This window comes from Aplidium turbinatum, chromosome 11 (assembly GCF_918807975.1).
Source record: "Aplidium turbinatum chromosome 11, kaAplTurb1.1, whole genome shotgun sequence".
Classification (NCBI taxonomy): Eukaryota; Metazoa; Chordata; class Ascidiacea; order Aplousobranchia; family Polyclinidae; genus Aplidium; species Aplidium turbinatum.
Genome location: NC_137482.1, coordinates 25,850,295 through 25,871,176, shown reverse-complemented (window position 1 = coordinate 25,871,176; position 20,882 = coordinate 25,850,295). Strand labels below are relative to the sequence as shown.

Sequence of the window (20,882 nt, the reverse complement as noted above, 5' to 3'; positions counted from 1 at the left end):
ATGAAAGCACAGCAGTGTCGTACAGGTGTATTTGCAAAAAACGTAATTTTCTCGCAAATCTGCTTTTCTATTCGTAACCAAGCTTACGCTTGACAGTTGAAGACTTATATCAAGTCGATGGAAAGGAAGCCAATTTTCGTGTCCGCTCTAAGAATCTTGCCAAAGTTTACATGCTTTAGAGTGGTGTGGAACCAGCCCTATCGAACGTAGAACCATCACACTCACCATTCGGTTATACAAGTATCTCCTGTGGCATGGTAAAAGTAGGCAAAACCACATATAAACAGAGGCGTCGGAACGGTTTTTGACTGGGGGGGGGGCAGGATTATAAAAAAAAGGGCACTTTTATTGCTGAAAAGCCTTTTTTTTAAGTTTTAAGATAAGATATAGCGATAATACTCATCTATCAGCTCATTATCGAGCAATGATACAAGTGTCCGGTATACAAAGAACAATGGTACGGAAGGGCATTATACTATGTTATAATGATGTAGGCCTAACCTACTGTGATACAGAATTTTGTGTCGTGAATATTATTTTGAGGCAAAAATTAAAGATTATAATTAGGCTAAAAGCGAATAGCAGAAATTGTTATATTGCAAAATGTGCAGTAGTTTACATTACCTTAGAAGGGCACCATTGCCCCCCTGCCCCCCCCATCCACAAAAAATTGAGGGCAGGAGGGCATTCGCCTGGCAACAAGTTAGTCTTGTTGCCAAGGAATTATTATTTCCGTTAGGTGCTGCTAAATGGAGAGCAGTCCTTAGAAAGCGTTGCTTGAGCGCACACCCCGAGAGTCGAACCAGCGCAGCTTGATCTTGAAGCTTCCTCGTTCACCAGCTAACCAACTGAGCTATCGGGGCGGCAAACAATGCGAGTAGCTAAAAAGTTTGAAAATGTTTGAAGTTTTAACAGGTCTGCATACCCTACTGTAGAAGTTTTCAAATCATGTTTAAGTTTAAATAATATGCAAACTTTAAGATACTGGTAGGCTATATATTCATTTATTGGTTGTATAAGCATAACCGTAGGAAAGTAAAACATTTTGGGGGGCCAGCAAAGTTTGCCCAAATTTTGTCTTTGCAAATATACTTTCAAAAACGCAGCATTACTCACAATCTCGGAGGTGGTGTATAGTTTAATACAGGAGTCGGGAATCTTTTTAGATGAAAATGCCATGCAAGCTACATTTTTGAAAATGTATTTCCATAAGAACCATAGGGGATGGTCTAATTAGTTGAGCCAGAAATCGATGCTTTTGCAATAAAAATTTAACGACAAACTTTACCAAAAATCCGAATCCATCATGATAAATTTCAGTCTTATGCAGTTCTTGTGAGCATGTTTGTGTTTGCGACTGACCCCGATTCATATCATTTATTGGCATTTTGAAATTGACCCTCAGCCGGCTCAAATGATACCCTAAATTTCACGGTTGAGCCACCCGTTGTTCACGGTTGATCCACCATTATTTCACTTCCAAAAGATATCCCAAAAAAGAGCTCAATCTGCATAAAACACAATAAACTCTTCTCTTAAACATCTTGCAAATAAACAATCAAAACATGTTTAAACTGCGTATTGTAACTTGAAATGAAATTACAGTGAACACTGAACGAACAGAAATTTATACTACCGGTACTGAAAACAGTGAGTATCATTGAATAGGAAACTTTGCACGAAGGTGCTTTTACCTTTTTGAAACGATTTCGCGAGGTTTGTGAAGACAACGAACATTAGCAACCAGTGGCGTTGCTATCGAAAAATAGGCTATAAGGGGAGAGTGTTAAAAAAATTACCCTCAAACTGGCGCATTACAGAAGGAATTATTTTTATGGAAGTTTAAGGGGGGCAGTGGACCGCCCCTCGGCTACGCCACCAGCTGTACGCATCAATTACAGTACGGTACAAGTACAACAAAATTAGGGCAGCAGTACGTAAGGACTATCGGCTCATAAACTACAGTCCTTAATGATAAACACATTGAAACATTTTTTATCATGTCACACTACTGTGCACATTCACTACAAAAAAATATTGTCATACTGGTATTTGTACAAGCTTCGTGTGCCCAGTTTTTTGACAAGTAGCCTATTGGCCTTGCTTGATGAACTACCGTACCGTGTGGAGCACATTTCTGACATCCGGAGCACCGACATTGTATCCAGTCTTGCTATTTATCCATGAGTCGGAGCAAATTAATGCAACATTGACAGTCAATATTTCGTGGAGCTTTATCAGGTTCCTCACCACTTTCGTCATGCAGCGAAATTGTTCTATCATCATCAGACGACATGGATTCAGACAAAAACACCCGTCTCTAAGTTGTAGCTTGTAGATCTGCTTTTTTGAATTTTCCGCTTTTGAGCAATATTCCTTTGCAGTCCTTGTGGCTTTAAAGTCACAAGGACTGCTTTTCTGGTGCAGCCTATCTGTTAAAATCATCGCTTTCAGTTTACTCGTGTTTCGATTTAATTTTCTTGGTGGATCTTTAGGAATCGGCATTATAGTAGCCTATAGGCTACATTGATGGAAGGTTTTTCGAACGTTTGCGTTAACGCTGACGACGTCAATATTTTTTGTATGCGCGTACATCACTGGATCTTCATAATTTTGATATTTTTTCCCGCGCTTTTCAAAGTCAGCAACTGAATTTGTGCTCTCCATGTCCAATTTAAAAAAAATAGACTAATGAAAAATCAAGGCCTGGAGAGTGGAGACATGTCAAGTTGAAAAATTTGATAAAAGAATTTGTTTGTGGTTACCGCGAAGAAAACAATTTTTCAAAATTCATCAGGAATTGTTAAAGAAAATGCGATTCGAAGAAATGTTAGAAATTTGCTGAGCCAACAAGTAGAAAAAGACGAAGTCGGCTTACAAATGAAATTGACTCTTATTAAAAGTAAACTGTTCTAGACTAATTTGCAATTGATTATTATTAAAATAGAACTTTATACTAAATTTTTATCATTAAATTAAAACGGTACTATAACAATGAAGCTGCATCACTCTCCAGCAGTTTGGTTGGAAAATCATTTGAAAAACGCCAAGATACTCCATCCCTCTCCGATACCGAAGTCACTCGCATGCGATCAAGACCATTTTCATTGATCATCACTATAATATAATATTGAAATAATAATTAGTGTATATTCCTGAACCCATCAGTTATCGATTTCTGTTTTAAAACTACACCACTGTCGTTGCTGCGAACAGTTCTTTTTATTTACAAACGAAACGCCGTATATAGTTTTTGTATAAACTCACCGCACGTTTATTAAATGCTCGTATTTTTGATTTTTCTATTTTTTGTATTGGTTGTAAGGTTCAGTCGTCCCCACATGACTTCATCAACTGTCACACCTTCAGTTACTGTATGTGGAACCAACTGATTTTTTCAATTAATTCATCTATTTTAAACTGTTAGGTTTGGTGGCAGGGGCTCTGGAAGCGGGGGGGGGGGGCAGGGAGGGCGGCCGCCCCCCTGCCCTCAATTTTTCTGCAGATGGAGGGGCAAAGGGGGCAATGGTGCCCTTTTAAATTCATGTAAGCTACTGCACATTTTGCAATATAACAATTTCTGCTATTCGCTTCAGTACAGGCCTTAAAACTCGTTTTTTTTTCGGCAGCCATGTGGCCTACCGGGAGCTCCTTCTCGGCGGTCAAATCTGCGTGCTTGGAGGCCAAAATACAAAATAAAAATAACGATAGCACAAGTAGGCCTAAATAGAATTAAACTTGAAACAATGCAAAAATGATCACTTCGCGTTGTTGAAGTCTGGGCCTGGGCGACGTCCTACAATAGAATCGTTGCACCACGCAATAACTGCTTTATCGGGATTGTAATCCAGTACTGCGGGACCATCTATAACCGTCTAACGACACTCGCACGAGTGTCTCCAATGTGGCTGATTTTAAAGAAGTTCGCCACTCCCATAGAATTCTGTTTAGCAACGAAAAATAACGTTCGACATGTGTTGACAATGACGGCAAGGTAATAAAATAAGTATTTCGATGATGTGAAGGACATTACTAAAAGAAGCATAATTTTTGCAAAATATGATCAAAAAAGGTTTTCCCGTCGGATGTCAACTAACCTAGTTCTCATTTTTAATCTCCGACAACATCGAATCGACATAAAAATGACAATATTGCCAGCCGATGTAAATTAGCATTTCGGATTAACACTTTGTTAAAATAAACGTCGGGAATTACAAACAAGACTTACAGCGCTGGTGATCGCAGATGGATACATTCCATCAATAACAAATATTCCTGCACAATGCAACAGTGGCGATTATGACGCGTTGACCTAATTTTGCGTCACTCTTTGATATTACATATTTTCGACAGTTAATCCACGATCATTCTATTGCGAAATTAAATAATTGGCTAGAAGAGACCGGCGGCCAAACTTGGCCGATTGAGGAGGTAGCACCGGTGGTCATCCAAGCACTACTTAGCGGCCATGGCGGCAGGCCTTTTAGTGCTGCTTTTAGTAAACAAAAGTGCCCTTTTTTCGTAATCTTGCCCCTGTTTGGTGGCCGTGCTTAACTTTACTTTCATCGACGTATCCTTTAAATTTACATCGCATGCACGTTTTAAACTTCTTTGGTTTTGCCGCCGTTTCCTTTTGTTGGTTTTATTCCCGTAAACCAGGGGTGTGCAACGTGCGGCCCGCGGGCCAAATGCGGCTCGCGAAGAAAAATTGTGCGGCCGCAAAGATGTACCAATTTTGAATTGTGTGCGGCCCTCGAAACCTGTTTATAATTTAGTTTAGTCTGGTACGTGTGAACAATTCATTGTAGAATGGATTATTGTAGATTTCGCACCTTCTGTTAACCATGTTAGAAATTTCCCACTGGCTACCGCTAATCCATTGTGTTTAATTATTTGGAACGTAAAAATGTATGGTCACATAAAAGGCTTTATGAACAAATTACAACTTCGGAAAGCTCACATACAGACAGGAAATCTTTTCCACTTTCCAACTTTGAGAGACTATGGAATGCATCCTGAGAAGAAAACTAAATTTGAAAAATTGTTTTATGAAGTTTGTCTCGTTTCAAGGACTTCAAATCTCGTGAATATTTGTTTGGTATATTCTCTTCGCCAATCGATACAGATATTGACAAAGCACCAGCTGATATGCAACTTGAACTAATCGATCTTCAAGAGAAAACGGATTTGAAAGCAAAGTCTTATTTAGAAATGCATCTTGGCGATTTTTATCGAAAACATCTCAACCAAGATGACTTTCCACATTTGAAAAAATCCATTGCTTCAAAAATGGCTCTTTTTAGCTCAACGTAGTTGTGCGAACAATTTTTTTTTAAATGGGCGTCATGAAATCTCCCTATCGATCGGTTCCGACAGACGAACACTTGGAAAATGGACTTCGTATTGCGAGCACTTCCATTAAAGTAAATTTGGAAAAAGCCGTCAGGAAAAAAAGCCAACTGCAAACTTCTCACTGAACTCGTTTAAAGATGGCGTGACAATAAATTTGAATAGCAGTTTTCTTCAGAAATTTATGCGTTTTAACTTACTGTTTCTGCAAGGAGATAACCTCTTATAATGCCATAAGAATAACATGAATAACAAAAAAGCTACTTTGTTGTGCCTGCAACTACTAGAAATCATATGTTGAATAAACGTGCGGCCCGCGGTTTCCCCCAGTTATTTATATCTGGCTTTCCTGTAAACTATTGGTAACTTTATCATTGCTGTTGTTTTCCGACAAAGAAAAATAAATGAATTGAATTGAAAATGTCATTAAACAAAGGTTGAGTGCAGCACCTAGCCCAGAGGTGGCCAACCAGTCAGAGACTAGGAGCCTCATTTCTTACTGTGTTAACCTCAAAGAGCCACATGATGCACATTGGCAGTAACGTGGCCAGGAATTTAGAAAGGGGGGGGGGGTTTGACGGCCGGCGGGCGAAGCCCGACAGCGTCTTTGCCAAAGGCGACACCCAGCGGCGGGGGTCTGGGGGGCCTCCCCCAGAATTTTTTGAAAAATTGCTTTGAATTTGGTGCATTCTGAGAGCATTTTCAACAAAAATGTGGGTATAAATATTCCTGTAAAATGGTGTTGTCTGGTGGCATAGCAAAAGGATAAGATCATGTTTTCTTGGGCATTTTTCGGTAATAAAGCTAAGTCTCTATGTTTTCTTGTTGCTAATTCCTAAAAAAACACAAATACAATATGAACGAAAGAGCCGCAATCGGGCAAAGATCCCCATGCGACTCGCGAGCCGCGGGTTGGCCAGGCCTGACCTAGCCTCACTGTTTTTTGAAAGTAGTGTTGCCAGACGTGCTGAGATCAATTATAATGTACTGAAATTCGTATCTTCGAAACTGCTTTTTTGTAGCCTTAATTTTTTGTGCAAACAACTGCAAACTGTTACAATAATAATAATCTTTCTTCTTAATTTGCTTTTAAATACTAGTTTTTAACTTTTTATCGCTTAAGGCTACCTTTTGGTGACATTGCAAATCGATTTCAATTGCTAAAACTTGTTTTATTTGTGATTTTCATAAAGCATTTGAAATTTTGAATTGAATTTGATGAAGCCAACTATCTCAAAAAGTAAATAGCACCTATGTTTTGTTTTTTTATTACGCCTAATTGTATCTCACTTTTTATTATTTTGTTTTCCTGAGTTCATGTGGTCACAATGAGCCGGTTTATTGTCACTTTTTGCCTCTCTGAGTCATTCTTTTATGACATTACAGTTTCATTTTGTTAATTGTCTTGAGACTTCATAATTTAAAACCTTGAGAAACTTTTCACGTCTTGAATTTGGCAAAGTTTAAATCGCCCTTGTTGCAAATGTTAATAACCTAATAAAATTGTAGCCCTATGCACATTTTTTTTGTAAATTTTTTTCTTTTATATCAGGAAGCAGCTGACTCGATGACTAATATAGTCTTTCGCTGCTTCCTGTCTGTTGTTGAATATATTTGTAGCCTACCGTATACTATTTTTCGCAACAGACAAAATAAAAGTTTTCTCTCTGATAATGTTTGAAGTCGCGGGAAATCTTTTAAATCAGGGCCCCCTAAATATTCCGGCCCCGGGTCCAAAAGCACCACCTAGACCCCCCTATCAACGTCCCTGAGTGGCCTGGTCCAACTCGTCCAAAAGTACCACCTAGACCCCCCTTTCAACGTCCCTGAGTGGCCTGGTCCAACTCGTCCTTAATATGAAGAACCTTCAATGAAGGTTCTTCATTGTCTAGCGTCAAATCCAAGACAATTTAGAACTGTGATTAAACATCAATAAAAGAAAAACAACAGCAATTCGAGATGCTTGCAAACAACTAAATCGAAGTACAACTTCATAGCAAATAATTTTTTTCTAAATTGTTGGGGAGAATGCTGCCGAAATATTGGGGGGGATATACATAGGTGTAGGAGAAGCATATTTTTAGGGGGTGCGAAAGAAATTCTGCCCAAATATGATAAATTGTGCCCGAAAAAAATTTGTGATGAAATATGCTCCACCTCAAAACACGTCACATTTTTTTTGCACGTAGGTACAATTAATTTTGACTGCTGACTAATAAACATTACATTACAACATAGTTGTCTCAGTTTATCATTGACACCCAGGAACAAACTCAAATACAACAAGCATCACACCTGTGATTTCTTTTTTATAGCTACAATCCTAGATCCATTAAAGTTACATTTATCTTGCTGTGGTGCAGTACTAGCAGTAGCCTACATCTTCATAAAGGTGCAACTTACTCCAATATTGCTACTACTACATGGATGTGAAACACTAAATCTGCAGAAAGATAGTCTACATATGAGACAGCCTAAATCAGATAGAACATACATTGATAATAAAGAATAAGTTACAGTTTCAAAAAACTACTGTTGTGTTAGGTGCTTTAGAGTATAGAACACAGTCTGAAACAGTTATTAATGAAGTCTAACTGGTCTGTGGTGTGTTACCCTGCCATTTCACCTTCAAAGCATATGCCATAATGCTGGTGGTACTACTATTTTGCATTCATCAAATGCTGGCTTTTGCTCAACAATCTAACCTCTTAGATAAGGTAATTTATTAAGAATCAATTTTGCTATAATAATAGCATCTTCAGCTAGCACATGTAAAAAAAGAAAAATTGAAAAATATGTAAAACTAACAAATAAAGCAAACTTTGATATCAACACACATAAAAATTCTGTTCTCAATAGATGGTTAGACCTACATTATGGTCAAGCCTAAGACTAACTCTTAGCCTGATGTTCTCCCAATGATTAGGCTACTAACAATGCACTGATACAAAAGTCAAGAAATATATGAACAGATCTTCCATCAAGTAAATTTCAACGGTTTAAGACCAATACAAAGAGAAACACAATTTAGTTTTCAGTCCGTTGCAGTACATTTGTGTATCATTATTATCTGACATCATTTTCTTTGCATAAACTCTTTTGTGTCATTTGTTTTCTTTGACAGGAACTGTACAACAGTAATGATTATCCCATAGCCATCACCAAAACAAAGCTCTTTGCTTTGGGATACTTGTAAAAATTCTTTAATGCAAGCTTTTACGTGATGCTTCTATTGAAATTGTTGGGTTTAAAAAAAAAATTGAGCTGATACAGTTTTGAATAAAAGTTTATCATGAGCCTCTTGATGCTTAGCATCAAGAGAAGTAGCTATTCGCAAGAAGAATTTAACATACAAGAAAGAAATAGCTTAGTTTTAAATTTGATTTATTGAATGAAAATACACAGTAAATCTAAAATATGAAAAATATTCTGAGGAATGAATGAACAAATAATGAACAAAATGAACAAATAATAAACAAGAATGAACAAACTAAGCACACAACTCAAAAATAAGCATGTTTCATAAAAAAACAAGCCCAGTAGTATTTTCTAAGACATTGTACTTGAACATGAGCATAACTTTTAGAAATAAGCATAGAATGGTAACCCAGCCTATAGCTTAAAATTGATGGTGTGTCAAAACTACATTTTCATTTTTAACTGCAAAACTACACTACATTTTCAATTACAGGAACAAAATCATTGCTAACAGTTACTGGCATTAACCCTAAATCTTCTACCACAGACCACTCACTGACTTTCAGAAGTTGATTCTGAGATACATTAGTGGAGCCTGTGTTAAAACTCACTTCTTTACTTGAACTCACAGTCACACTTACATCTTGTTTACTAGAATTTGCTAGAAATGACAATTTTCTTTGTTTTGGATCATCTACACCTGAAAACCTTATACTCTGATCACTGGCATGCTTCCTTTCAAATGTTCTTAAATGTACATTATCCGAGAATAACAGCTTTCCACATTTAACTTTTTTTCTGTAACTTCTTTTTCTATTTTTATCCATGGCCAATATGTTAACTACACTACACTTGTAGATGTCAGCTAAAATGAGAAAATCACTGCTGATGAACAATAGTATAGGATTGTTCCAGCATTTGCATTTGACAAACAGACAGGATTTTCAATTATAGACCAGGATGGTTATATATATCTTTTCAACACAAATTTGCAGGCAATAAATATACCACATGGGAGTAGGGTTGTTGAAAATGATATTGAAAAAGCTTTCTGATGAAACTAACAATTTGAGTTTAATTACCGGTAATTATGTGTCATATATGAGTTTTGAAGGTTACACAAAATTAAGTTGTAACAAATATGTATCCCACCCTGTTCTTACTAATTGTGCTCAAAATTATTAACAATTTTGGCAAACTTTTGTTTGCCCAAAGTTTATTATTGATTTGAGGATTACACAAAACTAGGTTGCAAGTTGCAACAAATATGTATTGCACAGTTGCACACTATTCTGACTAATTGTGATCACATTTTCTTCAAAACAATTTTGGCTTAAATCTTTTTTGCCCAAATTTCATACTGTATGAGTTTCGAAGATTACCGCACACAAAACTAGGTTTCAACAAATAATGTGTTCCACACTGTTCTGACTAACTGTGCCCAAATTTTCCTCGAAGCAATGACTGGCTAATTTTTTTTTGCCCAAAAGTCATATAATAAGAGTTTCGATGGTTTTACGAAACTACGTTGCAACAAATATGCGTTCCACACTATTCTGACTAACGGTGCCCAAATGTTTTTGGCTAATTTTCTTTGCCCGAAGTTCGTATTCATACTTGAGTTATGGCCTATCGTCACTCAAAGACATTAGATATGCAAATCTTTCATCCAAATTGTTGAATTTCTTGTCAATTAACGCATTTTTAAAAATTAAATGCAGTTTTAATTAGTTCTTTAAATCAAGAAGCTAAAAAGAAATGTGCTTTTGATGAATCGACAAAATATCCAAAAATTTTCTGCCTGAATTTTCTGCAATTTTTCCCGAATTCTCGACAAATCAAAAGTTTTGGGGGTGCGGTCGCACCCCCTGCACCCCCAACTCCTACACCTATGGGGATATATCCCCCCGTCTCCCCTACTTCGGCACCACTGCTGATTCGGCTATGGAGTCGAGTATTCTAGTGTGGAATAATGAGTGAGAAATGAGACGTTGTTTCTCTGTTAGGCGCTGACGTTAGCTTGACTTTCATTGTTTCAGGTGGATGGCGACCGGTCAAAACTTTTCCTTCGCAACGGTCGCGTGGTCTTGACAGATGGCTACAGCGAATTGGAATCGCGTCGTTCCTATGCAGACGGACATGACCACACCGTTCTGTTTGTAAAGAGAAATGACGGGTGATTTAATTATGACGAAAATACGTTATTGTGCTTTATCAATAGAACACAATTTATTTCAAAAGTTTAACACACTGTAGTTAAGTAGGTTACGGTATGTATATAAAAAACAGGTAAAAATCTGAACAAAAATAATCAGACCTAATTAGGTAACAGGACAATGAAAATATAAAAAAAGTAAAACCTTTTTCCTATCTTGGACATTTAATAGCTGAGGATTGGAGGTGTGACCATAAAACAATTTTGGTAAAGAGGTTACTTTCTTCAGCCACAGACATATACAACCAAGCAACCACACGGCATTTAACATAATGGATTAAAATTGAACATAAACTATAAGCTACAAACGTTTTCGGCCATACACACGTTAGCCCTTATCAAGTAACAAAAAATAACTGCTTATCATATCTACAATGAAAATGAATGACTGATCTAAACACTGAATTGAAAAACGAAATGCAAAATGAAACGGCAGAACAGAAGAAAGGCACATCACGTGGCGTTTAAATTACACCAGGCAAAGACGCAACATATGACGTATCAAGAAAAGACGTTGAGTAGATAAGAAGCACCTGAGGCAAACAACTGTGTATTGAGGCGAGGATTGTATGATTTTATTAGCAAAGCCTCGTGGATTTTAGTGTCGAATTCGGTGAAACATTTACGCATAATTCTAAAGGACTCCAAGGATGGTTTGTTATTTGAACATGTTTGACAATCGAATATGTGATCTTTAATGGCACTTTGCCCTCTTCAAATTAGTTAAATCCAAGTGCTCCCTCACTCTCGTGGCCAAATGCCGCGTAGACATACCGATGTATGTACAATTCGCGTCATGCGAACAAGTGAACTTGTACACGACATTTGAACACAAGTAGGAGGGAGTCCTAGATTTAAGCTGAAAATAATAGCCAACTTTGAACGTTTTATACACAGGAACAATATCCACGTTGAACTTCATTTTGATAAAACTTGACATATTACTGACAAAGCGTCTCGATGCTTTACCCACAAAGGGAACTGTAAGGCAGTTCTTCCATTCACGTTCGTCCGCTTGAGAGTGCGTAGAACGTGAATCCAAAAACCCCCTCAGCACCTTATTGAAAAACCATGTGGGGTAGTTGTTCGCAATAAAACAAGACCGTAAACGATTGACTTCAACATTAAAATTATCAAAATTAGAGCAAATATCTTGTGCTCGCTTGAGCAGGCATTTAATTAATCCAGATTTGTAGGTTGAAGGACATACAGCATTAAAATTGAGAAGGAGGTTGGTATTGGTTGGTTTTCGCCAAACCCAAGTGTCAAATTTGTTTTTATTAATTTTAATTTCGACATCGAGAAAGGGAATGGTCTGGTTGGCTTTTTCTACCGTGAAAGTTATATTAGGATGTTGCGAGTTGAGAATGTTGAGAAACTGCATACAAGATTTATCATCATTAAATATAGCAAAAACGTCGTCAACATAACGTAGGTACAATTTAGGATGGCAGTTCACATCAGTTTCAGAAAAAATACTTTGTTCAATATGTGCCAAAAAGAAATTAGCAAGCGTTGGACCCAGAGGCGAGCCCATTGCCACACCATCAATTTGTTTATATAATTTGTCTTTGTATAAAACTCTCAGCTCTACGCACTCTCAGCTCTACACAGCTCTACGCACTCTCAAGCGGACGAACGTGAATGGAAGAACTGCCTTACAGTTCCCTTTGTGGGTAAAGCATCGAGACGCTTTGTCAGTAATATGTCAAGTTTTATCAAAATGAAGTTCAACGTGGATATTGTTCCTGTGTATAAAACGTTCAAAGTTGGCTATTATTTTCAGCTTAAATCTAGGACTCCCTCCTACTTGTGTTCAAATGTCGTGTACAAGTTCACTTGTTCGCATGACGCGAATTGTACATACATCGGTATGTCTACGCGGCATTTGGCCACGAGAGTGAGGGAGCACTTGGATTTAACTAATTTGAAGAGGGCAAAGTGCCATTAAAGATCACATATTCGATTGTCAAACATGTTCAAATAACAAACCATCCTTGGAGTCCTTTAGAATTATGCGTAAATGTTTCACCGAATTCGACACTAAAATCCACGAGGCTTTGCTAATAAAATCATACAATCCTCGCCTCAATACACAGTTGTTTGCCTCAGGTGCTTCTTATCTACTCAACGTCTTTTCTTGATACGTCATATGTTGCGTCTTTGCCTGGTGTAATTTAAACGCCACGTGATGTGCCTTTCTTCTGTTCTGCCGTTTCATTTTGCATTTCGTTTTTCAATTCAGTGTTTAGATCAGTCATTCATTTTCATTGTAGATATGATAAGCAGTTATTTTTTGTTACTTGATAAGGGCTAACGTGTGTATGGCCGAAAACGTTTGTAGCTTATAGTTTATGTTCAATTTTAATCCATTATGTTAAATGCCGTGTGGTTGCTTGGTTGTATATGTCTGTGACCATAAAACTCTAAGACGGATAGAAATTGCAAGAACTACATTTGGAAAAAGGAAAAATGTTTTAATCAATCAGAGTTTAAATTTATCAATTCATCAAAGGGATATTAAAATGCTATATCTGGTCAACCTTTTTATACAATTTTAAAACTTGGACAGTGCCACAAAAAATAGAGAAACAGAACGACGCCTTGGAGCTCTGGACATACAGGTTAGAACATTTGAAATGTTAGAACATAGCCGCCCGGATAGCTCAGTTGGTTAGCGCATCACTTCTGGAACGAAGAAACTTTAAGATCAAGCGGCGAAGGTTCGACACTCGGAGTGTGCGCTTGAGCAACGCACGTTAAGGACTGTTCTCCATTCAGCGGCATCTAATGTATGGAATAATTCCCTGGCAACAAAACTTCAACAATCGGAAATTTCACTCTGTCAATCTTGGCGATCGGGTCTGCGTCAGTGATTCAAAGCCTCTACAACCATGCGAGACTGCCAGGATTAAGCTCTGCAAGAAGCTTTCCCAGTCCGAGGAGAAAGATTCAATCAATCACTTTAAATTACTCCACATAAAGTAACATCATGCGTTGCCCTTCTTCGTCGACTGGCAAATACAAGCAACGCAAGCAAAGCTGGGCATGATCTTGATCTAAGATTAATTTGGTGTGATCTTGATTTTGAAGAATAAAAACATCAAGATCGCTTTAAAATTTCGATGGACGACAAGTGGCTCCTCGTGCCCCATCCTGTGAGTAACATCTGCACCCAAGCAGATGCCAAACGAAACTTGTCAACCAAGAGCCTCCACCCGGACGGCACAGCTGCAAGGGGCAATGGACAAGTTCAGACGCCCCACCATTCTGAAGCTCAACATACAAGGCTACACAACAAGCAAGATCAAAGTTGTGGAGCAGCTTGCCCATACCAACCGGGCACTGGTCATCCTTCTCCAAGAGACCCACTGCACCTCTGCAGATAGGCTAGCTATTCCCAACTACACGCTAACCGGGTCTACCTTAAGCAGAAAGCACGGCATTACAGCAATTCATGTTGTGTATAGAATGGAATTATAAGCGGATTTGGTGTTAGAAGTCTTGTCTCAGATTTCATAGAATTTAGACATACGGAGGCGAACCCTTTTTTAGCAGTTTATCCAGCTGTATTAGCCAGCATAAAGTGCTGTGCCCGGTATGTTAAGTGAAGACACGCAGAGAGCTCCTGAGCGTCCTACGATTGGTCCTAAACTGATTTACGATCTCTGCAACCCGTCTAGATTCCTTGTCTGAAGAGGTACTGACAAGACACCTCAAACCGCTTTTACTAAATGGCCAAGAAGAGCAAGAAGAATAAGAAGGCAAAACAATCTTCGTCGACCTTGAACATGCAGACTTGGAGGTTCTCCACGCCGAGGACATTCGCCTCCTCAAGCTTCACGACCTTGAGTGATGGTTATGTGGCCTCGGCACCTTCCGGAGGTTTTCTTGGTCTCTCCTTTAGAGACTTCGCGCAATTTGCAGCCTTGCAAGGAGTGTATGATCAGATTTGGGTGGACTCTGCTACTATTAGGCTCCGGCATCACGTTCCTATTGTTGGTGGGACTTGCCCTCCTTCTGTTGGTTTTGCGTTTTGTCCTGATCCTGACGGTGGCATTGAAAGTACGATGGACATAGACCACGCTTAAGGTGTTGGCGTTCGTCACTATCACCTGTTCTCTTATGGGTCAACGGTAGTAACTCATATTGTTTTGTTCAAATTCGCTTGTTTCAAGGTTTCGCTTTCGACAGATACGCTTCCTAGTCCCAGATGACTTAGTTGGGCCGAGACCCAGTCGAGCTTAACCGCTCGTCCGAAAAGACGTTAAACTAGTGTGATACTGTTCCACTTTGATATTATTGTTCACGCAGTTTTCCCAACGTGTAACTTTATCCGTTAGCCTTTATCTGTTGTTCGCTTAAACCGTTTCGCCACTGTCAAATCTCCTGCCAGTTAGACAATGATGATGAAGCATTTGTTCAAAAGTGGGAAAAAAACTAACCGGAAAAGGCGATCTGGTACTATGACACATCCTCAAATGGGCGATCAACCTAATACAGAAAGTAATCACTAAGAAAACAAATCAATAGCTTTTTTTCCCTAAAAGTCTGAACCTTAAAACATTTGACCAGGCTAACAGTCACAATAGTATTTCAATAAATATAATTTAATTTATGTTGTGGAACATGTTTTCGTTCATTAGAACTCTTCAGCACAACTGGACCGAAACAAAAATTATTCGAAACAAAATTAGCCTACAATATAAATAGATTTCAGCACTAGTCGACCAAAACGAACGAAAAATTACATACGGCATTAATTAGATTGTTCATGACCTCCAAGTCTTTACTTTTTTTCTTTCTTTTCTTCATTGTTTTAGCAAAACCGCAACTATCGAATACTATAATTTGACCAGGCTTGAGGAAATAACGGTAAACAGTTGAAAACTCAAATAAATTTTACTAATCAGGAGGATACAGAAATGCTATTACGGTGAAATCTAGAACAAACGCTTCTATTACATCATCATGCTAACCTAGCAATATGCAAAAAGTTGAGCAATCAATGTGGCAGAAATAGGTGACAAGGGATGGAAAAACTAGAAAAACCATATCTATGATCAAAAGTGGGAAAAAACTAACCGGAAAAGGCGATCTGGTACTATGACACATCCTCAAATGGGCGATCAACCTAATACAGAAAAAAAAAGCTATTGAAAAAAAGCTAATTGAAAAGAAAAAAAGAAAAAAGCTATTGATTTGTTTTCTTAGTGATTACTTTCTGTATTAGGTTGATCGCCCATTTGAGGATGTGTCATAGTACCAGATCGCCTTTTCCGGTTAGTTTTTTCCCACTTTTGATCATAGATATGGTTTTTCTAGTTTTTCCATCCCTTGTCACCTATTTCTGCCACATTGATTGCTCAACTTTTTGCATATTGCTAGGTTAGCATGATGATGTAATAGAAGCGTTTGTTCTAGATTTCACCGTAATAGCATTTCTGTATCCTCCTGATTAGTAAAATTTATTTGAGTTTTCAACTGTTTACCGTTATTTCCTCAAGCCTGGTCAAATTATAGTATTCGATAGTTGCGGTTTTGCTAAAACAATGAAGAAAAGAAAGAAAAAAAGTAAAGACTTGGAGGTCATGAACAATCTAATTAATGCCGTATGTAATTTTTCGTTCGTTTTGGTCGACTAGTGCTGAAATCTATTTATATTGTAGGCTAATTTTGTTTCGAATAATTTTTGTTTCGGTCCAGTTGTGCTGAAGAGTTCTAATGAACGAAAACATGTTCCACAACATAAATTAAATTATATTTATTGAAATACTATTGTGACTGTTAGCCTGGTCAAATGTTTTAAGGTTCAGACTTTTAGGGAAAAAAAGCTATTGATTTGTTTTCTTTCTTTTTTTTTTTTTTTTCTGAAGCATTTGTTTCGTCATTGTTGCTTACGTGTTGTTTTCGCATTACACCATGTAACAAAAAATTAGTTGTGTCAAGTTTTTAGTATTTTTTGAAAGATATTGCTGATTAAAACATGCTTATAGCAATTTTTTTCCACAAGTGTCGTTTAAAAAATATTTATTTAAGGTTTTTGAACTTTTAGCACCCTGTTTCTCAAGCTCTTACTCTAAATTCCTTATAAGGTCAATGAAGTGTGACGTCATAGTGGCTATCATTTTAGCTTCATAATTGTAGCTTGTATCATAACAATGATCTTTGTTTGGTCATAGTCGTGGAATAGAGCAAATACAGAAATTTCAAATTGTTTTTGTTTACTATCAATGTAATCAGAAAATACAGAACATAAAATGTTTCAATCATTCATTGTTTCTTACTGTGTTCTATAAAAAGCTCTAGCCTAAATTGCAGATAAGTTGGAAATTAGATCATCACGTGAATGCAAACTTTCTACTGATTGTAATAAAAGGTTTCTGCAGACTCTTAACTTCAGTTCTGGATTCTCGATGTTATGGGAATTGCTAATCATCAATAATTGTAGGATCCATGTGAGAGGATTCAACCAAACGTATAATAATCAATAAAAAATCAACCAGGTTTGGTAACTACAAAAATTTATTGGTAGAGCTTTCACCGCCGTAAAGGCGGCTTCATCAGTACTCTTATTCAAATAGAATGACTTTTTCCTTTGCGATTCTATTTGAATATTGATTTGAATATTTATTTTCTATTGATTCTATTTGAATAAGAGTACTGATGAAGCCGCCTTTACGGCGGCGAAAGCTCTACCAATAAATTTTTGTAGTTACCAAACCTGGTTGATTTTTTATTGATTTCTACTGATTGTTTTGAAACTTTTTGCCATGTCTGTGGTCTATCTATATCAGTAACCATATCAGACTAACAAGCGAAATGTGCAGTGAAACAAAGCTGGAAGCAAAGCTTTTATACTTATGAAATGTATTTTGGTATGGAAATTAGTGACCAAATTGACCAAGTTAAAGGCTGTGCACCTTATGTGATCTGCAGAACACATCGGTCCAATTTAGATGGCTGACTAAGAGAAAACCACATTTGATACTACAGTACAGTATTTGCTATTTCAAGAGCTTGGAGAGAACCCCGAAACCATACAGAAGACCGTTGTTTCTTATATGGTTGACAGTTCACGGTTGAGAAAAACAAAAAACCGACATGACATTGCATGTTCTTCCATATTATGTTCTATCGCACATGTTTCGCATAGCAGTCAGCAGCTGAGTTGCCGATTCTCAAACCCTCAAGCAAAAAAGCTGCATAAGACACGGTAGTGTGTAGTGTCTCAAGATATAGAAAAACTCTCTCATGACGAATTCAACATACCTAATACAGACATAAATTCAGACTTTCGGTAATAGGCTCAACGAAGCAATAATTATCAACTTTTGGAAACAACGTGATGAAAGAATATAAAAAATGGTGTGTTTCATGTCCATAAAAACGCATTTCTTGCACTCCCATCTTGATTGTGTTGATCCCTGTATGGGTGATTGGTGGAAGCGGAAAAGATGGTGAAAGATTTCATCTTATATGAAAAGAAAATATCAAGGGCTGTGGATTTGCGACATGAAGGGGAGGGGGCACGTATGGTTCGTAATTCGAGAAGATTTCTCAGTTTCTAAACACAAGTTACACAAATGTGATCCCTTTTGAAGTGTTTTCATCTTTGCATGATGCATATATGGCTTATATTTGCATAATATTTCTTTGTGTTTGCATGCTTACACGTTTAATAGAAAATTATGCTGGTAAATACAGAAAAGCTTTGAGTAAAACTAACAATCAGAAAAAGTGACATTTTATCAAAAGTAAAAAAGTTTTTGCTATTTTGGTGATTAGTTTGAAGTAATAGAACACAACACATAAAAATTTTTCTGCAACTAAAAATTTTGCGAAATTTTGTTACATGGTGTTATATATACTGGTTTATTGCAGTGTTTATTCATTTGCTATTCAAGCTGTACTGAAGAGAGTTTAATACTCGAAATCTAGATATACAGCAATTCATGTTGTGTATAGAATGGAATTAAAAGCGGATTGGGTGTTAGAAGTCTTGTCTCAGATTTCATAGAATTTAGCCTTATGAAGGCGACGGCATTGCCACGTTTGTGCATGAGAGCCTGAAGTGGACCTTTGTCGACCAATCTCCAACTGATGCTGAGATTGAGTGGGTGTGCATTTGCATCTCAGATTACAACATCGTCAACATCTACAAGCCCCCACCCTCGCTAATGTTGCCACCATCCCTCCCAACGTTCCCCTCCCCCAGTCTCTACGCTGGCGATTTCAACTGCCAGCACATCGACTGGGGCTGCAGCAACACAAGCAGCGACGGAGAATTTCTGGCTGACTGGGCCTCTATAAACCATCTTGCCCTCCTATTCAATCCAAAGAAACCAGCCAGTTTCCACTCCGGCCGCTGGGGAACAGGGACAAACCCTGGCTGTCGACAGCTCTCTTCCAGACAGACGTGCGCTTGAGAAGTTCCCGCGGTCCCAACGCCGGCCATCCCTCATCATCGCCCCGAAACTTGTGGCTCCTGTCCCGAGTTCACCGGTGAAGCGATGGAACTTCAAAAAAGCCGATTGGAATCAATACAGCCTCCTGACCAATGAGTCTGCTGCAAAGTTACCATCGACTGAAACTTGCAACGCAGACGAGGCATACCAGGACTTCTGCAATGCCATAATTACTGTGGCAAAGGCCACAATACCACGTGGCCATCGAACCAGCTATACACCATGCTGGGACTCTAAGTGTGAAGCTCTCTATCGCTCCTACGTAGCCGCCACAAGTGGTGCTGCTTTTAACACCGCCGCCACCAGACAACTTGAACGTCTGAACACAAAGAAGCTTGAGCGATGGAACGAAGCTGTTCAAACCATCGACTTCTCACACTCAAGCCGCAAAGCATGGAGCATCATCAACAACCTCACTGGGCGCTCAGCAAACTCCCCTCGTCAGTGCCCCGTTTCTGCTAATGCTATCGCTTACCAGCTAGTGCAGAACGGGGTCTACAAGACAAAGGACCGCAAGGCATCCCGCCTTGTTGCCAAGGAAGTATCTGCCCTGTGGCGAGTGGTAACACCACAAGAGGAAACAATCTCTGGAGACTTCACTCAAGAGGAATTCGCCACCGCCCTCCGCCAAGTGAAACCACACAAGTCTCCAGGGCCGGATAGGATCTGCCCTGAGCTTGTGCTCCATGCTGGCCATGCCCTAAAGTCCTGGTTACGTAGATTCCTCTCTTCCTGCCTGCACCACCTCACAATCCCAAAAATTTGGAGAAGAGCTTTTAGTTGCGACCCCTAAGCCTCACAAGCCACCAGAGGACCCAAGGAGTTATCGTCCGATATCTCTCCTCTGTGTTTCTTTCAAGACCCTTGAAAGACTGATTTATGCCCGCGTCAACCCAATCATCGACCCGCTCCTTCCAAAAGAGCAAGCTGGGTTTCGGTGTGGAAAATCTACCGTAGATCAGATCACACTCTTAAATCAAGACATCGAGGATTGCTTTGAGGCAAAAAAGAAGGCCGCTGCTGTCTTTCTAGATCTTACAGCTGCCTATGACACCGTATGGCATCGCGGCCTTACTTGCAAGCTGTTTCGCCTGCTTCTTGACCGACATATGGTTCATATGGTTATGGAACTTGTCAGGAATTGAAGCTTCACCCTCACCACCGGTAGCTCACGGCGAAGCAGACTGAGACGCCTGAAAAACGGCGTCCCACAGGGATCGGTCCTGGCTCCACTTCTTTTCAATATCTACACCCACGACCTGCCAACTACGGTCTCCGCAAAATACGCTTATGCGGACGACCTGGCACTTTTCCACTCCACAAAGTCGTGGAAAAATCTAGAAGACACCTTAGCCAGGACATGAAATGAGCCAGGACATGAAAACTCTCTCAGTCTATCTCCAGAACTGGCAACTCAAACTCAGCGAAACCAAAACTAGAGCAGCAGCTTTCCACCTCCATAATCGGGAAACTGATCGTGAGCTACACTTCCAGAACAACGGAAAATCTCTGTCATTCTGCCCCGAACCAAGATATCTTGGGCTAACACTGGAAAGATCGCTCACATACCACCACCATTTGGTGTCACTGCGCAAGAAACTGACATCCCGCGCTGCGCTACTCAAGCGCCTGGCAGGCTCTAGCTGGGGGGT

General features: G+C 38.8%; 1 protein-coding gene across 1 annotated transcript in view; it reads left to right on the top strand.

Moving 5' to 3' along the window:
- LOC145780005 (laminin subunit alpha-5-like) overlaps window positions 1-20,882 on the top strand; it is a 156,137-nt gene that overhangs the window by 81,889 nt on the left and 53,366 nt on the right. The window contains exon 60 of the mRNA XM_082591702.1: window positions 10,587-10,723. Coding sequence (XP_082447828.1) covers window positions 10,587-10,723 — 137 coding nt within the window. The remainder of the gene's footprint in view (window positions 1-10,586; window positions 10,724-20,882) is intronic.